We start from the raw sequence: 24,977 nt of genomic DNA on the forward strand, positions 1-24,977 counted from the left end.
ACTGATCGTGTTTGAGAAACAAAAAACAGGAAAAACAAACAAAAACAGTACAAACACTGAAGAGCAACACACAATAGCTGCCATCAGCGGCGCCATCTTAGTTGTTATAGTATACTTACATATGATTAAGAAAATGTAAAAAAATACTATAACGCATGAAGACTTTATATATATTAGGGCTGTCAATCGATAACATTTTTTAATCTAATTTAATTAACACTACGTGGTGATTAATTAATCAAATTAATTGTAAAGGCCTATTAATCCCACATCAAATTTGGCTGAGAAATGGCAAATTCAATTTGAAAGCCATTATTGTGTTACATGAGAAAAGCATGAAATAGAATTGACTTACAAGTAGCTTTAGATTTTTTTTCTTTTCATTTTCATCCTTTTGGGGGGGGGGGGGGCATTAGAACTATCCCTTTAATTAGTTTTTTTATTAATATGGGTTTTTATGTTTATTTTATGTTTAAAAACTGTAGTTTTGTGAAATATTATTGGAATTTAAAATAACAGTTTTCTATTTTAATATACTTTAAAATAATAAATAATTTATTTCTGTGATCAAAGCTGAATTTTTAGCATCATTACTCCAGTCTTCAGTGTCACATGATCCTTCAGGAATCATTCTAATATACTGATTTATTATCAATGCTGGAAACAGTAATGGCTGATGAAAATTCAGCACTGCGTCACATAAATAAATTATATTAAAAGTATATTAAAGTATATTAAAATTGGAAACCAACATTAGAAATTGCAATAATATTTCACAATTACTTTTTTTTCTGTATTTTTGATCAAATAAATACAGCCTTGATGAGCAGAAGAGGAAAAAAAAAACATTAAGAATTGTACTGATCACACACACACACACTTTTACATTTAGTCATCTAGCAGATGCTTTTATCCAAAACGACTTACAATAGAAGATGAGGACAATAGAAGCAATCAAACCAACATAAGAGCAATAATATGTAAATGTAGCAAAGTTTTATATATCTACATATGCATATCTATCTATCTATCTATCTATCTATCTATCTATCTATCTATCTATCTATCTATCTATCTATCTATCTATCTATCTATCTATCTATCTATCTATCTATCTATCTATCTATCTATCTATACTCTCTCGCTCTCTCTATGTGTGCGTGTGCATAATATATAATATATATATACATATACATACACACACACACATACTGTATGTATACATACACACACACACATACTGTATGTATACTAACACACACACACACGCTGTGTTTTTTTTTGGAGCAGCTCTCAAGGTTATCAGAGATGGTATTGTGTCTTGTGCACAGGCAGTTTTATTCACTAGTTTGAAGTAAAGACGGTCAGCATGACATTTATTAAAGCTCTTCGTGAGGAAAAAGACACAATCAGACGGAAGCTTTGCATTCAGATGAACGTCTTTGTGTGGCTCACGAAACAAATAACGAGCAGAAACGATAAGCCTGCATACCTCCCACAAAATAATTCACTTTCAAGGGTACATTTCATTTTTCCCTGTACGTCTGTGTTTCTTTGTTGCTGGACTTCCATTAAGATCAGCAAAGAGAGAACAAAGACAGGAGAAAAAAATGGTTTCCGCAATCTGCCGCTGCTGAAACACATTTGTTAAACGTGTAAAGCACGACTGATGGCGGTCAGGCTCAAACTGTCATTAAGGAGCTAAACAGAGGAGTGTTAGGCATTAGGCTAAACCAAGTAATGAACAACTTTAGTGCAGGTGTGCAGATGAAGTGTAATGCTTCAGAGGGAACCAGTATATATGAACAAAGATGATGAAGGTCATCCTACGCAAATCAGGCTTTGCAAACAGATTTTTACTGAAAGATGGAGAGATCATTGCGTTTGAGCATGCACTAAACATCTAAAATTCTCAGCGGAAACCTCATATGCAGTGGGAGAAGACTGAAATATGATGATATATTCAATTGTTTTTCATTATTTCACTCTTACAAAGAAAGCTTCTTTATTGGCATCTATTGTTAACCAAAAATATGAATACATTAACATTTAATATTTTTTTAACAAAATATAAATAATTAAATTTTTATTTAACACCTGAATTTAATTTATTTTTAAATATAAAAAATATTACTTTTATATTTTTCATTTTTGTAACAATTTTGTTGTGTTTTTGTTATTTTCATTAGTTTATTATTTTTTTTATATATATCTAAATAGTTTTAACATGCAATTTTATTTTATCACTGATACTACTACTGCATTTTTATTAATATTTCAAAATAGTTGTTATTTTTAGATTGTATGTTTGCATTTTAATTTTAGTAATGTAATATTGTTTAGTTATTGTTGTAATAATATTTAGTACATTTATGTTTTTAGTAATATTTTGTTTTCATTTTAATATTGTTTTAATTTAATTAATACAAATTAATATTAATCTTGGCAGGTGTAATAGTAACAACACAAGATAAATAAGATTAAAATATTTGCTTATTTCATATGCAGAGATGTTAGACAATCACAGCAGTGGGTGTTTGCATTGAAGTCTTAAAGGAGACATGCCCCTTTAAACGGTGATCAAATCAGAGAGCTAAAATCAAGGTAGAAAGTAGTTTTTTATTCCTAAATTATGTTTTTGACGTAGAAATCCTAATTTTTTTTAATGAGTGTTATGAGTGCACCTTAGGAAACATTATAAAATAAGGAAAATGCAGTTCGTGACCCGTCCTTGTTTTTTTTTTTTTAAATACTAATGTTTTATGGTTTATGTTTGGAAAGTGTAATTGAACTACTTTATTTTATGACTCAATCGTAGGTCATGAAGCTTCAGCAGCACCAAACAGAGTAAATGCTGAAGTTAAACTGCACATCACGCATGCTAAGAGCAGCACTGACACACACACACACACACACACACACCCAGAGACCCCTGTAGGCCTGGTGTGAAGGCCAGAGACTCAGACTCATCCATCGCCATCAGCTCTGCAGAAATGAGAAACAGTGAGACCTTCAGCAGGAGGTCAGAACCCAGAAACAGCCTCCAGTTCCTCAACCCTTACACACACACACACACACACACACACACACACACACACAAACACACACTCGTGTCAGGTAGGACATTATGCCACTGCGGGCCGCAGCTCATCTCTACTGAACTCAAACACACTCAACATCATCGAAGGCCTTCAAGTGCAGATGGAAAGATCACGTTTCTGAGCTACACCAGCAAAGATGCAGAAAAAAAAGAAATAAAGAAATAATTTAAAGAAAAAAGTATAAGGAATCTAAAATATACTATAAACATGAACTTTTTAGTGTAGTGTATTATTATATACACATACATACATATACACATATAAAAAATACAGTATGTACATATTCTAAAATATCAACGCTTTAGTGTACATATGTATAGTAAATGTGTGTGTGCAAGTTTACAGAGTTATAAAATATACTACGTAATTCATAAAAGATATAGTATAAAAAGCATATATAAATCATACTGTATGAAACATAAAAGTATAAAAACCATAAAACATACATAATACATACAAATAGTTTTGAATATGTATCATGGTAGATAGATAGATCTTGGCAGATATATCTTTTTCAGTTAGAGTTCAAAATTATGCCTCATCAACAGCATCTCTCTCCTGTGGGGTTCCCCAGGGTTCTGTTTTGGCCCCGTTGTTTTTTGCTTTGTATTTGTTGCCTCTGGGCATTGCAAGGCCAAGCTCCTGTTTATATAAATGAGCCATTGCAGCCTTATAATTTTAGCAGGAATCTGAGATCCTCCAAACAGATCCTACTAGTTGTTCCTCACTCCAGATTAAAGACAAAAGGTGACAGTGTCTTTGGGGTAGTTTCCCAAGTTGTGGAATTCTCTTCCCTTAAATCTCAGATCTGTGGACACTTTTAAAAAGTAGTTAACCACTTACTTGCTTAAACTTGGGTTTTTATTATTTTGTATGTTTTTAATAGTTTTTTCAGTTGTTGTATGTTTTTCTCTACCTTGGATGTAAAGCACTGTGACGCTTGCTCTAGAAAGGTGCTCTAGAAATAAAGTATTTACTTACTATGGGCATTTAAGAATTTTAAGAGTTAAATCTCTTTTTTTCGCCCATTTTATCTGTAAAAGAAAATCTGCTTACTAATTATGCACACTTGAATATAAGGAGTTTTCCCTTCCAGCCTTCATGGACAATTATATATCATATAGTATTATACTTAGATGGATGGATCGATGGATAGATATACATTCATATTCAAGATACAGGCTATGAAAACTATTCTTAAAGGGACAGTTCACCCAAAAATGATCATCATTTACTCGTCTTCATGTTGTTCCAAACTTGTATTTTGAAGAACGTTGGTAATCAAACAGGTTTGGTTCCTACTGACTTTCATTATACAAACTAAAATACAATTGGAACTGAAACGGTCAAAATATCTTCTTTTATGCCCCACATAAGAAAGAAACTCATACAGGTTTGAAATGATAAATGATGACAGAACTGTCCCTTTAATATTCTTCTGTAATATGACAGCATTTATCAGACTGTGGCCGTTACCTGCGCATTTGGTGCGGGCCCTCAGCGGAGGCCCTGGGGCCCCGGTTCCTCCCTCCAAGGGCCGCGTCAGCAGCACGCTGATCTCGTACTCGGTGTCGGGGTCCAGATGGCCGATCTTGTGCGAGGTTTTATCGACGGGCTGCAAGTCGTACATGGTGCCGGAGACGGTGCGGTACTCCACCTCGCGGTTGATGATGGGCCCATCTCCGTTGATGGAGTTCGCATTGAGCTGGATCCAGAGATATGTGGCCCCGACCGCCATGAGCTGAGGAGGAGCGATGGGAACCGGCGGCTCTGGGAGAACAGACAGAACATTTAATGTGAATAACAGCGGAATTACAGCAAAAACATCAGCCGTTTAATCCATTCATAATCCATAATAACGCTTCCTCCAGTGAAAAAGTGCATCTTCTGTTGTCTCTCACATCAAAATCCAGCCACATATTTGTTTAGAGCCGTTTTATGTTGGCATGTAAACGCTGTTTGATCTGAGCAGATTTCTCTCCTGATTCAGACCAGAACACTTTTTCACTGCAGGAAGAGTTATTAAGGATTATGGACTCGTATTTTAGTTAAAAACATCTTAATGCTGGATGTGTTTCATCTTTTGTGTTCTCCAGATGTTAACTGATGGACTGGAGTGGTGTGGATTATTGTGATGTTTTTATCAGCTGTTTGGACTCTCATTCTGACGTGAATGCATCTTGATTTAATGTTTACATATTTGTACTGGAAACAAGACAAAAAACGGAGTAAAAAAGAAAAAGAAAAAAGTTTTTAGCTGTGTGACAGTTTTCAAAATCTTTTCCATGTGCAATAACTGTATTTTTATTTTTGGTTTTCTTTTTTTTCCCCCACAGAGTTTGACAAAATGTCACATTTCTGTTTTTATCAGCTTTTGTCCTTAAAGCAGAAATAAATGAGAATGTCAACATGTTCTCCTGAATATTCCTCTGTCTAATGCTGGAAAGACTCACCGATTCACGTGAATCATCTCTCTAGAGTCCTCCAGACTGTGTGCCACTTTACATCATTTTGAAATAAATATAGCACCACTGTGATTCTCTTCTATAACTTAAAATCAATCAATAAACTAAATAATTCCTGTAAATCAAACAGTAGAGAGGTTTGATTCCTAGGACTGAAAATAACAATGCACAGCTTGTATGAAATGCAAGTAATATGGATAAAAGTGTCTGCCAAAAGTACGTTTATATTCATTTAAATGTTAATCAGAGTAAAAGAAAATCCCTTAAAATTCTATAAAAAGACAAAAATCTGTCAAAAAAGTAGATCTAGTATAAAGCAAAAGCAACTTGTTCACACGAAGTGCAAATAATCATAATAATAAATCAGATTAATAGTGTGTGAGTTTGTTGTTTGCAGTCGGTCGGATACAAGTATTGATGAAGACATGAAACTGATCTGATTTCATCTACAGAGTCTCACGCCTGCGGCGACAGCAGCTGAAATACAGACACCGTAGCACGAGCAATAAAAGATCAACATTCATATTTACTGCAGACACTCACGAATCAGTCAGACCAGAAAACACAACCTAATGAAGAAACACACACTGAGTGTGTGTGTGTGTGTGTGTGTGTGAGCTCTTTTTCAAGAACACGGAAAACATTATATTAAATTAAATTAATAATAATTAATATAACATTAAAGATAATTAAGAATTAAATTAAAGAAAATTGTAAGTTCAAAATTAACTATACTAGTCTATAAAATAAATAATATTAATAGTCTCTTTCGCTCTCTCTCTCTCTCTATATATATATATGTAATTTTGTTTTAAAACATTTATGATTTCGAAAGTACATTTAGAAACTACATTAAGCATTTACCAGACACTTTAATCAAAAGTGACTTACAAAAGAGGAACAAAAGCAGTTTGTCAAACAGTATAAAACCTTAGGAAAAGAATAGTATAAAAAAGTATAATAAAAAAAAAAAAAAACTATAAAAATGTTACAAGTTAAAAAGTAAAAGTTAAAAATAAGTATAAATTTTATACTAAAATTGTCTAGTGTTTTACAATACATAAAGTATACAAAATAAGACTTTTCTAATGTATTAACTAATGATGTGTCATGAATGCAATGTTACTTTAAATAAAAGTGTCTGTCAAACGCATGAATGTAAATGTTTTTCTCATAACTATCCGAACAGTCTCTTCGACTTGTCACTTTAACAGACTGATAAGCTCTTCTTGCACTACACTCATAACAAAACAAAACATCTGCACAGTTTTGTTTTTGTTTTTGTACATTCAACTGGTTTGCACTCCATCTATTCTGCCATGTGCCTTATGCACTTTATCTATCTCTCTTGTTTTTATTTTCTACAATGTCCTCAGACTGATAAGCTCTTTTGCACTACAAATATATCTACACAGTGTTGTTTATTTAACTGGTTTTGCACTCTATCTGCCATGCGCCTTATGCCACTTTATCGATCTAATTCTTATTTTTTTTTCTACAATATCCTCATTTGTATAATTGTATAGTTGTATGTACATATGTTTAAACTGTATTTATCTGTATCTGAACGTGTTTAATGTTAACTGTATGCACCAAGGGTCTGAGAGTAATGCAATTTCAATTCTCTGTATGTATGTACTGTACATGTGGAAGAATTGACAATAAAGCTGACTTGAACTTGAACTTGAATATTCTTCCCAAATGAATCAAAAATAAGAATTAGCAACATGACAGGAATCCTATCATTACACGAGTGTTATGCTGCATGAGTTTTCCACCGGACAGCTGAGTGAGTTGTTCATAGAGTGTGTTTCTGACAGACAGTGGCGGTAAGTTCATGTGTGTCTGCGACTGCAGATGGACGTCCCTCCGTCACCCCAGAAATACCCATAATCCTCCATGGCCCAGCTGCCCATTAAACAGCACCTCAAACGAACCGCGTAATCCTGACGCCACAGAAGAACAGAGACGGCTCTCAGACTCTTCGCTGTCTGTCCGGCTCACTTCTGCTTCATTCAGGCTTTGCTCACTTGTCTCTGTCTGTAATTTTAGAAACATATCGACCTCTGACCTCATGAATGCAGAGACGCGTGTCTGAACTATAATTACACACGGCATAATCACACCGAATGTGAAGAACATGCTCGATTCATTCAACAGACTGCGCTGAAGCCTGGCGAAAATAACATTGGCATGCAAGAAAGTCTAGTGCTGTATGTTTCGCTCAAAATGTCATTAATTATATAAAATATAAAAGTATAAAAAATACTTTAAAATATATTACAAAAGTTATAGCATGAAAAGCATAATAAGGCATAAAATATACAATAAAATGTTTATATAAATTTAAAAAAATTATACTGTACTTAAGTATAACATTTGAAGTATAAAATGTATAAAAACATTAAAATACTTGAAAACATTAAAAGTTATGGTATTAAAAAGCATGAAAGCTTTCAATAATGAAATGCCTTTAACTGAAAATTGAGTGTTTAATTAAATTTTTTATTTTATTTTACATTTACACACTATTTTCCTATTTTGATATTGGAAAGTTGCTTTGTATTGTAATCTGTATTGTTAAAAGCTCTATATAAATAAAAGTGACTTGACGTGTGTGTGTGTGTGTGTGTGTGTGTGTGTGAGTGAGTGAGTGTGTGTGTGTGTGAGTGAGTGTGTGTGTGTCTGTGTGTGTGTGTGTGTCTGTGTGTGTGTGTGTGAGTGAGTGAGTGAGTGTGTGTCTGTGTGTGTGTGTGTGAGTGAGTGAGTGTGTGTGTGTGTGTCTGTGTGTGTGTGTGTGTGTGTGTGTGAGTGAGTGAGTGTGTGTCTGTGTGTGTGTGTGTGTGTGTGTGTGAGTGAGTGAGTGAGTGTGTGAGTGAGTGAGTGTGTGTCTGTGTGTGTGTGTGTGTGTGTGTGAGTGAGTGAGTGAGTGTGTGTCTGTGTGTGTGTGTGTGTGTGTGAGGGGCACTTTTGAATAATTTTGAAAAAGGGTAGGGGCTCGAGCCCCCAAAGCCCCCCCTTCTGCACGTGCCTGCGTGTGTGTGTGTGTGTGTGTGAAGGACAGTGTACAGACGGATGGAGCTGAAGCTGAAGCTCTGAGGAGAGTGATGTGTGTTTTATGTTAATGTCTCTGGCGTGTGTTTGACTGTAAGAGCAGTCCTTCAACAGTCATTTGATATGAATTTATGTCGCAGCCGCGTCTGAATCCTCACGCGTTCTCTGCTCTCCGGCACGCTTATGGCCTTCAATATTTCTTCAGCTCTTTCTGTGTCTCTCTCGCTCAATTGAATTCATGTTCCTGTAGTTTTTATCTCACAGCTTTATGTGATTGATGGCTTTAATCCCGCCTGTCCGGACAGAGAGCTGTCAATCACGACCAGAGGCTCCGCCCTCAGGCCAGACGACACGCCCTCTGTTTGACATTTAATGCACTTCAAATAAATGATGCTCCTCTTGTTCGTGTCATTTTCCAGTGCAAAAATCTAAACATTAAACAGTACAGCGTTGCTTCCTAAGGTAGATTACAGAGCTATAAAACAAAACATTTTCATTTTTATAATTTTATAAATTTTTGTAATGTTTCATAGTATATTTTGAACTCCTCATACTCATATATATATATATATTTTGTTGTTGTTTGTTTTGTTTTTATACAATAACTTTTATATTTTTTACGAATATTTTTACAGGTATATATTAGAATGTTTTGCAGTATATTTTAAGCTTTTAAACCTTTGTTTTAACTTTTTATTATTTTTATACTAAGCGTATGTTTTGTAGTATATTTTTAAAATGTACTATGATTTTTTTTTTACACTTTTTATAGTATATTTTAAACTTTTACACGTTGCATATTTTCTAAACTATAAACCTTATAATGTTTTATTGTATTTTAAGCTTTTTATGCTACAACGTTTTAATGTTTTATAATATTTTAAACTTTTACATTTGAGTATAACAAATTTGTAAAAATGCAATGCCATCTTTTAGTTTCATAGATTTCAAGCTTTTATACAGTTTTTATACTTTAACTTATGTAAAATAAAATATAAAATAATAATGTTATAGTATATTTTTAACTTTCTATAGTTTTTTAAAATACTTTATGCAATCTTTTGTAATGTTTTATTCATTATTTAATACTTTTTAAAAACGTTTAACGTTTTTTTTCTTATATATGTATATTAAAAAAACAGAAACAAATGAGATATAATTTTATTGCATTAAAACTGTTACAGTATGAGCATTACAAACGCTGAGTCCATGTTGAGATCTCAGACTTTTAGCAGTTTGAGACGCTGAGATCTCTGAAACTGTTCAGGAGACACAGCAGAGATTACTGGAGTCTTCAGAAACACTAGACTTTCTGTTTAATCTCATTTTGCTGTTTGGGAGTATTGTGTGAGATGTGAAGGAGCAGTGGTGTGTGTGTGAGACGGTGGTGTTTGACTCCATCAGATCCACTATAAGTATAAGCTGTGTTGTGTGTGTGAATGATGCGTGACGAATGTCTCTATAAAGCGCAGCCTTGCGTCTCTGCATCAAACACCCTGTTAGCACAGATCTGTGGCCTGCGGGTCAGTGCAGACGGATGGCCATCTTTGAGAGGAACACGCACGCACGCTTGCACACACATACACACACGCACCTTTCATGCAGTGTGTAACAGCTCTAAGTGAATGAAAACATCCTGCAAAGTTTTAAATCTGAAAGTGCACTGTGTATAAAGTTATTGTCTCTCAAAAGACAGAGTCGACTCTGAATCATTGAAACGAGTCGTTTTTAAAACAAATCCCAAGCTGTCTCATGTTGACATCAACCTGAAACATTAGCATATTGCCGCCCACTTGTTAATATTTTCGCATTGGTCTGAATGAAAATGCAAATTCCTTCTTTGCCACTAGGTGCTGCTTTTGGAGCAGTTTCCCCGGTAACACTGTACACAAAGCATCACTGCACTCACAAACACTGCTTTATCAGGCGTTACAGGCCAGATGAGATGAAAATGAGACCAATCGACCAATCACCACAGATTAACGTCACCGGGTTTGGAAAAATTAATCGTTGAGAGAATCGTTTGGGAGTCGTTGAGCAAGTAAGGGAAAAATAAATGCATATTATAAGCAGTGCCGTATCTACCATTGAGGACACCGAGGTCATGTCCTCGGTATTTTTTCCCGAAATTTCAAATTAGTCAATCCAGCAGTGATGATCAATGCCAAACACAGAACCCGGTCCGTGTCCGAATCCATATATGTCATCTGTATTTTCTCCCAATTAAATTCACATTCTCCGTCTAATCTCTCAGGTGAAATCTCCGCCTCTATCTGTCTTTGCAGGCAGCGGCACTTGACGTCACGTTACCTAGGCTACAGATTCAGAGAGGCGGGAAAGCCGTATGTTTTTTCACGTAAGCTCAGTACATCGATCGTAGTGTGGTCTTGAGCGAAATGCAGACATGAAGAGGAACTTGCATCAAACTAAATTAAGTTTTAAAAAGCCAACAACAGAAGGGCAGGGAAAGAGTAGGAGAGAAGGTGAGCCTGTGTGTGTCAGTGGCAGACTGTTCAGCACTGTCAAGCGCTAAATTTAATTTGTCATTAGAATCCACTGATCTATAATAGAGAACTGGATAGCTCATGACGTCATAAAAGTGAAGCCACCGCACCGGTGTGTGTGTGTGTGTGTGTGTAAAAATGACCTCGGTATTTGAAAAATCCAGGCTATGGCCCTGATTATAAGACAATAAAAATGTTTTTTGACCTTGCATGCATGTCCACCTGCTGCTGCAGACTCTCAAAACCAAAATATGAACCTTTCATTATCCATAACAGTGCTTTAATATTTAAATATAATTTATTATAATTCAAGACAAAATCCTATATAAACTAGGGAAAATATAACCTATTATATATTTTCAAGATTTCTGAAAAATATATAATATATTTGTTTTTGTCTTAATCAAATTATACAAAAATATTAAGGAAGTGATATATGCTATACAGCAAATATCAACTGCGTGACTTTTCTAAATTTCTTATTACTATTAATTTCTTTTTTTTATTGTTAAATACATTATCACAGTTCTTTATATAAAGGCTAAATTACTACCTATTTCTTTAATAAATTTAATAAACTACTACTTGCTTCTGTTTATCTTTTAGTTATTTAATTTTGCTTTAATTGTTTTTAATTATATATATATATTTTATAATTATCTATATTTATTGTCCAGCTCTTTATATAAAGTTGTAAATATAAGTATGTTCAAATTTATCTGCATATATGTACTATACAGCAAATCTAACTGTTTGATTGTTTATATAATCGCAAATGTAACTATATAATTGTCCATATTATAAACATAAATTTCATGATTTTCTGTAAAGCTGCTTGTATGTTGTGAAAAACACTACAAACTTGACATTGACTTCAAGAACATCACTTGTTGCAATTTGGATATTTTTTTCATGAACACAAATACATAAGTGAGTGTGAAGTGTGTGTGTGTGTGTGTGTGTGTGTGTGTGTGTGAGTGTGTGTGTGTGCACCTGGTATTCATCACGTCCTGGGGACCAAATGTCCCCACAAGGATAGTAATACCAGTAAATCTAAAAATGCAGAAAGTCTCCTGTGAGGGCTAAGTTTAGGTGTAGGGTTGGTGTAGGGCAATAGCACATACAGATTGTACAGTATAAAAACCATTACGCCTATGGGATGTCCCCATAAAACATGGAAACCCAACATGTGTGTGTGTGTGTGCGCGCAGTGTAGGGGAAAGATACTTTTAAAAGTAATGCATTACAATATTGTGTTACTTCCTAAAAAAGTACTAAAACTAATTACGTTACTTAGGTTACTTTTCATGGAAAGTAATGTCACGTTACTTTTGAGTTGCTTTTTAAATCTGGGCAGGCTTGTTTGTTTGTTTTTAATATAAAAAAAAAGTTATTTTGCGCCAGAACAAGCACAGAACAAGGCCGACCTGAACAAGTGCTGCACAATAAACAATAAAATACAATTAAAAGAGAAAAAAACGCAGACAAGAATAAAATCATACAAAGCACACATAGCTACATATTAAAAGCCAAATAGAAGAGATGGGTTTTAAGATAGGACTTGAACTCAGATAAGGTGGAAGCCGTTCTAGTGTGAACTAGTAAATAGTTTCAAAGAGTGGGACCAGCCACTTCAAAGGCTCTAAATCCCTGGTTTTTAAGCGGGTTCTTGGGATCCGGAGGATAAATTTGCCCTCCGATCTTAATTCCCTCGCTGGAATGTAAGGGTGGAGTAAATCAGACAAATAAGGAGGAGCTAGGTTATTTAGTGATTTGTAGACAAGTAGCAATATTTCAAACTCAGTTCAATAGTGAATTGGCAGCCATTGCAATGATCGAACTTTTTACATGCCTTCAGGATTTTGGATTACTTGTATCTGAGAGATTTGGGACCTTGATATACCAAAATAGAGGGAGTTGCAATAATGCTGAGATGTAATAAAGGTGTGGATAGCAACCTCTAGAGAACTTTAAGAAAGAAATTACTTGATTTTAGAAAGAGAATGAAGATGGAAGAAACTAGAGCCTACAACAGCACTAATTATTTTATCAAAATTCAAGCATTTATCAAATTCCACACCCAGATTCCGAACTTGGGGAGGAATGAAGGAATTTAGGGTCTTAAGTTTCAGTTGATTACTTGTCCTGTGTTCAGAGGGGGCAGAAGACAATAACTTCTGTTTTATCGGTGTTCAAGAGAAGAAAACTTTTAGAGAGCCAAGATTTGACATCATCAAGACATGCTAATAGAGTATCAACGGCATGCTTTGTATTCTTAGTCCCAGGCCAGTAATTTTGCATATCATTGGCATAACAGTGGAAGGAAAAGCCATAGAGCCCGGAGGAAGAAGATAAAGAGAGAACAGTGCAGGAGCTAAGATAGAACCCTGAGGAACCCCGCAGGTTAAATTGCCTGAGGATTAGATAAAGCTTCTGATGTTTACAGAGAAATTCCTATATTGGTTAAAAAGACTTAAACCAGTTTAAGACCACCCCCTCAAACCGACACAAGACGCCAAACAAGAAAAAAAATCTTGTATAATATTCTGAGTTTGCATTTTGCTGTTTTTATTGATTTTGAGCAATACTGAATGTGTTTTAGTGCAGGTGAGATGAGTAAATACATGTTGATATTTAGTCTAGAACTACAGTAAGATCATGTTGATATTTAGTCTAGAACTACAGTAAGATCATGTAGATATTTAGTCTAGAACTACAGTAAGATCATGTTCACACACAACACTCTGCACTTACTCCTGATTTCTCTCAACACCAGAGCTTATCAGCCCAGATGCCAGAAACAAAGTAACAGGAGATAATATTTGAAAAAGTAACTCAGATATTTTCTTCTAAATTAAAAAGTGTGTTACTTTACTAGTTATTTTAAAAAAAGTAATCTTGCGTTACTTGTAATGCATTACTATCAACACTGTGTGTGTGTGTGTGTGAGGACTCACGTTTGATGGTCAGCTCTCCGTAGTTGGACACTCCCACGCCTCTGTTCGAGTGGACGATGCATCTGTAACGGCCAGAATCCTGTTTAGTCGTATTCACCACATCAAACATGCCGATAAAACGCTGGTTATTCCATGGTTTGGTTGCTTTCATAGGAGCTTCACGGCCGCCGATTCCCTGCAGACCAAAGAGAAGAGCAGAGGAGCAGTAAGTTATTTAGACAGGACAAATTAAATATACATTCACACATCATACACACACACACACACATACACACATACACATTCACACACAATCCTAAAGCAGTGAAAACTGCATCTTTATATTCATCCTGTGTGTTTTAAGATGAAAAAAACAACAACATGGTTACTACGCTTTTACTGTAATAAAACCATGGCTAATGGTTAACCATGTTTTTTTTTTTTTTTTTATAACTGTACTGCCTTAAGGAAATGATAATTTCAGATCAGGACTTTGGAGTGCGGATCAAATGATTTGCGATCCGTGCTCCGAAGTTCCAATCTGAATCAAATGATTCCTTCCATTCAAAGTGATTCTTGATGTACGCTGCATAGTACCAATCTGAATCATGATTCGCAAACTATCATTTCAGATCAGGACTTCGGAGCGTGGATTATGGATCATTCAATTTGTGAAATGATTCGTGAACCCGCTCTGAGGTCCCGATCTGAATTAAATTATATGCGAATCCAACTGGAGTGCTTCGAACCAGTGAATCATTTTGCGATGCAAAGGTTTAACTGATTCAGAATTTTGAAAAGCTCAGTTTAACCATCACTATGTGTTTTTAAAAATCATTACAAGTGATGTCGAAATTTAAAAAATGACGCTACCTTATGAACAGTTTTTTTTTCTTCTAGTGAATCGCTTGAACTGAATGATCGAAGTCATGAGTTTGAATCAATCGGAGCGGTTCCAGCGTAAATGACTCACTCAATTGAATCAGTTTGTCTGTTCCTCCTCGTTTCTCGTCTTCAGTCATGTTTACTCAACACTGTCAGCACTACTGGCTGAGCTTGCTAGTTTCATTAACATTGAAATAAGTGAAAAAATATGATGTTTACAAATAAAATATCCGTATTCGCATTCCAAAGATAACATCCAACACAAATCTAGAAACATATTCAGGTGAGGTAACCAGTTTAACTAGTGAAACACTCCATTAATAAGACGAGCTGCAGCTCAAAATACATGTTAGATGGACACATTCTGCTTTATGATGGCGTTTGTAGCTTAATTCACTATATTTGAAATAGTCTGAGCTGCAGTTGCTGACAGTTCAATAGAAATCAGTTGAAAGCCTCCAGTCTCTCATAGCACTGAAGTGAGTGTTCAGTTTATCAGTGTATATTGTAATACATATTTGAGAAATTATTGTTTTATCTGATTGTATTAGTCTGTATAGAGTGATAGTTAATGTAAAAAGAGCAAATGAACACAAAACAGCAGAACAACGTAAAGTTAGAGAGGCTAATTTTTATCATTCAGCTGTGTTTCAAACACTTCGGCTATTATAAGTTCTTACTCCATACATGTATTAAATGTGTTCTAGTGTATTTCTGTAACTTCTCAGGTAATATCAATGGTATGATCTATGTCAGATGCGGCTGAAATTACAACAATGGTTATATCCACATACAGTGCCCTCAAAAAGTATTGGAACAGTAAAGACAAAATTGCTCTGTTGGCTGTGGAGTCAAGACATTTACAAATATGATTAAAAGATGAATTTAAACAAAACTACAGAATGTCACATTTTATTAATAGCCGTTTCAACACATACATAGACCAAGAGTCTGGTGATGTCTATGGGTCACAGACTCACTGCTGTGATTGTGTGCAAGAGATCTGCAACTAAATAATAGCTTTTAATCTTTTATATCTGCCTTATGTTCAACTGTCCCAATACTTATGCTCTCATCAATGAGTGGATGAACTCTAAAAGTGTGAAGCTTCGTCAGCGTGGAGTTAGAACGGTATTGCATAACATCCATCTGGTGAATCTCCGCTCTCTACCCAACAAAACGGACAAACTTCTTCTGCTCTCCCGGACAAACAAGGATTTTTCAAACTCTGCTGCTCTGTGTTTCATGGAAACCTGGCACCTGAATGACACCATACCAGACAGCGCGTTACATATGCCGGGCTTTCAGCTGATCAGAGCAGATCGTGACGCAGAATCAATAAGGAAATCCACTCTCCAAATCTATACTCATCCAGAGTGAGCAAAAGGACTGGTAAAATCACTCTGGACCCCTCACATCCAGCACACTCCCTCTTTGAACTGTTACCGTCTGGTCGACGCTACAGAGCTCTGAGCAGCAGAACGACCAGACACAGGAACAGTTTCTTCCCTCAGGCAATCCATCTCATGAACACTTGACAATAAACGTGGAACACACAACTATAATATACATTATTTATTCATCACACATACTTATTTACATTTCAAATTTGCACATATCAGACCTGTACATACAAAACAGTCTAAATTATATATTGTTTTTGCTTTTTTGTACATTGCCTATTTTGTATATTATTCTTTTATTACCTGTGTCCTGTCCTGTTGCTGTCTTTCTGTTGCACTGTGGAGCTTCTATCACTACAACAAATTCCTCGTATGTGTAAACATACCTAGCAATAAAGCTCATTCTCATTCTCTCTCTCAAAATGATTGTTATAGGGACAGTTTAGTAGTTGCTGGATATTGGTACTGACATAGCATCTCTACTAAATTCACACACACACACACACACACACACACACACACACACTCTCTCACATACACGCGCACACACACACACACACACACACACACGCACTCTCACATGCACGCACTCTCACACACACACACGCACACACACACACACACACACACACACACACACACACACACACACACACACACACGCACTCTCACACACACACACACACACACACGCACTCTCACACACACACACACACACACACACACACACACACACACACACACACGCACACGTGCGGTTCCTCCAGCTGTCAGCCGGTTCAGCAGGCAGATGGAGGCCATTTGTTCGTCAGTGATATTTCTTCATTACTGTCATCAGGGACTCTGCTCTTAATGTCTGGATCTCTTTCCTCTGTTAATGAGGACGTGTTTGTTTAAGTGACAAACTGCCGGGCTGAGAGAACGCTAACAAACTACTCAAACATCTCTCACACTCTTCACAGGAGCCTCACTAAACTGAACTAGTCTGTTCTCAGTCGCTCTGATTATAAACACACGTCACCTTCAGATGCCATGTTCATGTAAAATCAGGTCTTTTTTTTTTTTTTTTTACATCTTACTAGACAATTTTGCTTAAGTAAATGTATGTAGTTTTTTAAGGAGGTTTAGAAAACAAAAAAATACTGATGGAATGAGTGAAGAAACTCAGTTTTGATTGCTCTGTTGTTCGACGTCAGACGACATTACAGCATCAGACTATCAGATCAGAGCTTCTGCGTGAGATTTAAACAGCTGAGAAGAAAGGCAAACTCAACACGGCTTCATTAAACTCAGTAAACTGTAATGATGCTGAACCGTCACACGTCCCAGCGGACAGATGAGGCCCTAAACGAGCCTCTGGGTTTAATGAGGCGCTCTGCTGCGGGACATTCAGACCGGATAGAGCGGATTCTGACAGAAATCAGGGGATCTGCTGTTTCTTCATTAGTCATTAACACACACCTGCTGCAGTCTGCAGATGATCAAGTCATCATTACTAACACAGAAATAGTTCACAGTTAGTTGTCGTCTGACCTGCAGCCAGAGGTTGAAGTTGTCTCTCCATTCTCCGTTGACGGTGCAGTGGAACGTGGCCGTCTGTCCGGCGTTCACCTCCACGCCTTTGATATGGAGAAAGTGCGGCGTGTTCACTGGAGAAACAGAGACGAGACGTTACTTCACACGGAAACATCTCACTAAAACATCTCAATATAACAGCAAACGTGAGACGCGAATGAGATCTCACTAACATCTCAATCAATTCTCTACACAAGATTGCATAAGACATTAAAAATAGCTTTCTGAAATTTCATATTCATATTAAAATTTTATGAGTTTTACTCTCAAAATATGTAATAATCTTCTTGTCATGAATCTGGTCTATGAACTTCCATTAACTCTCCACCAGAGGTCACTCACTCACCACATGGACTCTTGCACCACACTAACTGTTGCACGCCACCTCAGACTACAATTCCCATCATCCATTGCACTGACGACACACACAGCTGATTGCACTGATCACACACCCGACATAAACCATGGACTTCCTCTTCCTCTCTGCCGAGTATTGTATGCACTTATCGCTACCCTAGCTGATAGCTACCTTACGGAGCCATTCGTAGTAGTCTTAGTCTTGCCTGTTTTGATTCTAGCCTGTGTATCTTGGTTTAACCCTTTGCTCTGCTGTCTCAGATTGTGTTTGCCCCTGCCTGGATTATTGCTCGTGTACCTGGTTCATCTCTCTTTGCCTTTCCCTGTTGGATACTGTTCGCCGATTGAAGACCCATGCTTGTCTAAGCAAAACTCTTTGTCTTGCCTCGTCTATGTCTGTTTGCTGTGTATCAACCAATGCTGGTTTATGACCACGCCTTTTAATAAGCTTTGCAGATGGATCTGCACGCCTCATGCTTCTGTCACTCCGTTACACTTCTCACTCTTATTTTCAAGCTCTGCTCAGATTTGCCAAAAACTAAAGTTTGCAATCAAAAGACAGATCTCAATAGGGTCTCAAATATTTATCTTATTCATGACTAAGAATTTTGTTCTTTATATATCTTTCTAACATCCATAACAATTGTTGCATTAAAAATAAACTGTCAAACAAAACAATTTCCTCTATCAATATTTTTATTCAATATTTTATATCTTGTTTTACAGTTAAACAGTAAATATAATTACCTAAAATGCAAAACTGCATAAGGCATTAACTTAATTTCAGACAATAATTTTTTTACTTTCTATTTATGCATATTTATTTTTTGAAATTGTACTTTAAGCATAAACCTTACAAAATGTTGTGCAGTGTACCCCTAAAACAAGAAACAAATACTATATCAAGCCAAACACGGTTACATTTATCAATATATTTTCTATTAATTAATGTTTTATATTTATATACCAATTATTTACCTAATTTACCAAATTTATTATAATTGATATTTTATGAATATAAAATTATCCATAAAATATTTTTTTATTTTAAATTTAAATTGCCTTTCTTTGGAACCTTTTTTCCCTACAAAATTAGTAAGGCTTCCACTAAAAACAAGTATTTAGAAAACAAATCTTAGTTTCACCGAGATTAAAACATCTCCCTTTAGTTCAACAACAGGAACTCAAATACTTGAGCTGCTCTTCTCATTCATTTATAGCTCTAACACACATACTGATTCATTTATTAGAGTTCAATGTCATTTTTAACCACAATCTCTTCAACTGTGTGAGTATTTCAAGAGGTTTTATTACTGATATCAATATCACCCTCTCAACCTCGTTGTTTTTCAGAACGAGCGTTACACAAAAATCATTATTGGTTCTCATTTAATCTGCGCTCAGCTAATAATATTCCCCTAAAACTTTAACCTTAACTCTATTGATTTAAGAGCGAGCGGAGGCCTGTATCTTCTCATTAGTCTCTACAACAAAGCACACTCATATCTGGGTCAATATGCATTTAAAACCAAACGCATCTGTGAGATGAAAGCTCATTTAAATCAGGTTATGACGTCTAATATTTGACTCGGTCCTCTCGCAGGCTGCAGTGACCTTGAATTGATCCGCGGAAAAACTGCTAATTCAATCAGTCTCCAATCTTCCTCGCACTCTTCAATATTTCAGCAGCCATATTTCTTTACTATACTCTTCCATCCAATCAGTCAAACCAATAATGTTAATGAATATTAGCCGTCTTTTAAAAGTTGTGACCACTAAAGGTTTGAAACATCATTAGAGTAAATTAAACTGACGTCTGATTAGCGAGTTCATCTCTGAGACGCACTGAGTATGTTCAGAAAGAAATACTAGCATTCTGCATAATGCATATACTGTATATTCTATAATGCACATTAAATATCAGGCAGTGTTGATTTACACTGAGTGCAAACAGCTGAACTTGTTGGCAGGGGACATTTACTTTTATTTCTATTTACACTACAGACTTTGACTTGTTTTCTAAAAATATCTACATTTTCAAAAATAAAGATACATTTGAGAAGCAAAATGGCTTAAGATATGGTGTCTTGTTTTGTGAGTTTAGGCTTAAAACAAGAAAACTAAATCTGCCAATGAGGTCAGAAGAATAAACTTGTTTTCTCTGGGATTTTTAGAGGATTTGCTTTTTTCCTGAAAATGCTGGTGTTATCACATTGGACTAAAACACTTTACAAACCTAGGGTATAACCCCACCCAAAAGTTAAAATTAATTTAAATTTAAATAAATAAATTAATTAATTTGTATATGTTAATATTTTTTCCCTGTGATGTTCTCAATCAAAAATGACTAGCCTACAAAAAATTGCTTATAAATTTCAATAATATTATTAACAAACATGTTTTTGTTTCAAACAGCACAGGTTTTATATTTCTTTCTGGAACTGATTAATCGTAGACCTTGATCTGAGCTTATGCACTTCAGTTTTTGAGTGAATATTGCTAAAATTATCCACAAATAATGCTGTGCTAAATTAAAAAGATTATCAAAACATTGAATCTAAGATTTGACGATAATATAGCATAATGAGAGACTGACAAGCTATTGTTAAAAGGCTGGTTGTATTTCACTGGGAAGGATTTTCAGTACAGTTAAATGAAATTTTTCAGACCTCATTGGCAGGTATTTTTCCTGTTTCAAGCTTAAGCTTTTTTGCATTGAACACTCCATGTAAATAGCACATATCACTATATTGCATGAACAGTGTCTATTCTACTTATTTTAAGAAAAGAAAAAGAGAGATATTAAAAACCATAAAGTCCTAGAAATGGAAGGTCCCTAAAGAGTGAAGTGCACTGCATTAGGATACAGTCTTGAAATTTGAGATCATCTGGATATTCCATGTGTATTTGCATTTTGTGCCTGGATTCATTCTTCTTTCATTGATGCACAGTAGTATATCATTCTGAACACACGAGTAAAACACTAACTTTCTCAGGAATCCAGTTGAGCTCTATGTATTCCTGTTTAATCTGCTATTAAAGGATTGAATATCTGCTTCACTGATCTATAATCTGTATTCTGTTGACAATCACTGAACAATAAACCGTTAATAACACCCAGTTAAGTGTGTGGATAATCCAATCAAACACTGGAGTTACAGTCACATTCATCAACATCTGCATACGTCTGCTTTAAACTGCATTATTTATATATTTAGACAGTATGTACTTCAGTATGCATCTCATGGCCATTCTACAGTATATTTGGGAAAATAATCAGAGATAAACAGTATGACACAGTTGGACTTTTAGAAAGGAAAACTTAGAGGAAAAAGAAGAATTGGGGAGATTAAAAAAAATATATATATATATTATTCACACAATGGCAGCAGCAAATTATTCACATGTAATCCACAAAACAGTAACTGTAATCTGATTATAAATTTTTTTAAACAAAGTAATTAATTACAAGCACTTAATTTTTGGAATTAATTTTTCGTAATAATTTTTTTGTTTGTACTCAGTATATATATATATATATATATATGCACACACACACACACACACACACACACACACACATATATACAGAGTAAAAAAAAGAAAGAAAATTATTACAAAATTTTTTTATGTATATGCATGAGTTTGGAATAATCCAGTTTTTTTTCTGAAAGAAGTCTCTTCTGCTCACCAAATCTGCATTTATTTGTTCAAAAATACATTAAACATTGTGAAATATAGTTACAGTGTCTAATAGCTGTTTTCTATGTGAATATGTATTAAACTGTAATGTATTTCTGTGATCTGCAGCTGTATTTTCAGCATCATTACTGCAGTCTTCAGTGTCACATGATCTTCAGAAATCACTCGAATATGCTGATTTTACACACACATACACATATTCTTCGTCCTGTGTCATTCAATTTAGTATTTTTATTTTTATTGAGCCAAATGTCAAAATTGTCCTATGGTGTGACTGTCCCAAGCATGGTTTAAAAAGCTTGGGACAACTATTAAAAAGCAAAGCATAAAAATGTTAATAAATACACCTGGCATAATTGTACAAGTGTCTATTTTAGTAAATGGCAATAATTTTTATCATCTATATATTTCTGAAAGTGTAGGAACTTAATACATTTTGTCTCTGAAAACCATGTCCTCTGGTGTGACACCATATCCTGATTTTAAACCAGCAATTCCAGAAAAAAGTTTTATTGACCCCATTCATCCCCTAAATTATATTTTTTAATTAAAAAACGTATATGTTAAACTACATGAACATGGAAAATTATGCAAATGTGTCTTGCAAACCGCTAATGATAGATTAGCTTGGAATAGCAAGGTCATTAAGTGACAGAAAAAGGCTGAAACGTCCTCTGGTTTGACACCTGTACTGTCACACCACAGGACAAACACGTCACACCAGAGGACAAGGTCTCTTAAAAACCATTTTAAATAATTAAATAAGATTTAACTCCTTTTTATTCTTTTTTGATCATTTTCAGTAAATTGAGGGAGAGAAATTAGTGGAAGCGAGAGGACACGGAAATATAGACAGAAATATAGACCATTTCTGTCCTTTAGTGTGACGTAATGTCCTATGGTGGGACACCCATAAAAGAACCACAGATTTGCTTTTATCTCAAACCATCTTAAAAGTATTGCAATAGGGGAGATACAAATATCACTCAACTTAAAATGTTATAATTTTTGAACGAATGACAGCAAGGTTTATTTTGTTGTCAATGTTTGTCTTGAAATTTTCCCCAAGTCATGGGGAAAAAATAGTTAATTATAATTTCATATTAAATAAATAACACTATGAAAATAAGTGTCTAACAATAAAGATACATTTCTCTCATGCTATTTATATATTATCAAGAGTTTTTTTTCTTCTTAATTTTTGCTATGTCACACTATAAGACAAATTTATGGTACAGTTCACTAAAAATGTAAAAAAAAAAAAAGTTAGTGACCCTTTTATATTTTTATATTTTATTTTCTCAAAAAATAATCAGACTTTACACTACATTACATAAATATATGCATTTCTTCTTCAAATATATATATATATATATATATATATATATATATATATATATATATATATATAGGAATCCAGTCAAACACTGACAAATCTATTAAAATCAAGTTCCCAGGCGCCATAACAATTAAAAAAGCTGCCTTGTTAGTGTGTTCCCTCTGTAGACAGCAGAATCCCTCTTGACCCTTTCCACCCTCCTCCATTCATCCTGCTAACGGCGTCTCTCTTACACCTGATATCTCTCCAGCACTACATGAAAGCTTTATCGTCGTCTTCCCTCCTCTGTTCTGTCTTTTGTTTTCTTTATTACGCTCTCTTTTATGGCTCGACTTCAATGCCTGGAGAAAGACAGACGATATTGATATTTGGAGGGTGGCAGGAAAAGGCCAAGGCGCGGGTGATGAGGGTGTTTTTACGACAGAGACGGGTCTTACTGCACTGATGGCCCTGGAGGACGACGTCCTTGATAGCCAGCATGCCACGCTGCCCGGAGGTCACCGCTTCAAAGACGATCTGCGGAGGAAAGAGAAAGCTCATAAGCACAGTGATAAATGGACACGCTCTCAAAATGCCACATGCAGGAGTCCCACAGGGTTCGAGAAGGTGAGGCTTTACACAACGGCACATGAAGATGAGGAAAGCACCATACAGAATGGTCATTACTGCTCATTAAAACACCATTTGGCATTAGTTATTGGACCAAACTTGTTAAATCTGCGGCGTAAGTGGAGCGGGCTCCAAGGGTGCTCACGGTGAATCGGCTGTCTGTCAGATGGTGGCGTTTATAGACGCGGTAAATCACGGCTCTATCAGTGAGGTGCTGTGGCAGCATGTGCTAAATCTGCTCGCTTCAGACTCCGTTTATACAGCCAAACAATTCAACTCGACAGCCGGACTCTGGGGGTCAGGGCTAAAGAGCGCCGAGTGAAGGATTCTGGGATGCATGCTCTTTGCTAAGGTTTCTATTATGATGCATATTTGGTGTGTGATTTGACAGGCATCCCTTGAGCCGGTTCTCTGGTGCAGGGCAACATTACGGTCACACTGACCCATGCCAGCTGTTGACCGTGAATATGAGGTGATAAAGCAGATCAAACTAAATATACAGTGAAATATAGTTGAGATCAGCTGCTGTAGCCAAAAACATGTAGTTTTGGTTTTGCAATAATTGTTTTAAAGGACAAATTCACACAAAATGTAAGTCATCCGTTTGTTTTTAATGCCATGTCAGCTTCTTTGGCTATTTTAATGCCAAAAGCCATACTTTAGTTATAATATTTTAAAATACAAACAAATTAAGACTTCAAACTTGTATGACTTTCTTTCTTCTGTGGAACACAAGGTTTTTGACAAATGTTCATGCCGCTCTGTTCCATTCAATACGTTATTTTGAAGAACGATTTCTGTCCATACAATGAAATCCAATGGGGTCCAATTTTGTCTGGACCTTAAATAAGCTGAAGTGTTCCACTAAGAAAGTCATGCAGGTCTGGAACATCATGAGTGTGAGTAAATGATGCTAGAATGATCATTTTGACCATTGGTTTCAAACTCCTGGAGGGCCATAGCTCTGCACAGTTTAACTCCAACCCTGAGATGAGATGAGATGAGATGAGATGAGATGAGATGAGATGAGATGAGATGAGATGAGAT

The 24,977-nt window shown here is 35.5% G+C and overlaps 1 protein-coding gene across 1 annotated transcript in view; it reads right to left on the bottom strand.

The window, feature by feature from the left end:
- The window catches only part of LOC306881002 (receptor-type tyrosine-protein phosphatase mu), a 144,824-nt gene extending 121,043 nt beyond the window's left edge, over positions 1-23,781 (bottom strand). The window contains 4 exon segments of the mRNA XM_079434804.1: positions 4,578-4,871; positions 14,082-14,256; positions 17,882-17,997; positions 23,759-23,781. Coding sequence (XP_079290930.1) covers positions 4,578-4,871; positions 14,082-14,256; positions 17,882-17,997; position 23,759 — 586 coding nt within the window. The 5' untranslated portion in view covers positions 23,760-23,781.
- Positions 23,782-24,977: the final 1,196 nt, after the last annotated feature.

This window comes from Barbus barbus (genome assembly GCF_936440315.1).
Source record: "Barbus barbus genome assembly, chromosome: 15".
Classification (NCBI taxonomy): Eukaryota; Metazoa; Chordata; class Actinopteri; order Cypriniformes; family Cyprinidae; genus Barbus; species Barbus barbus.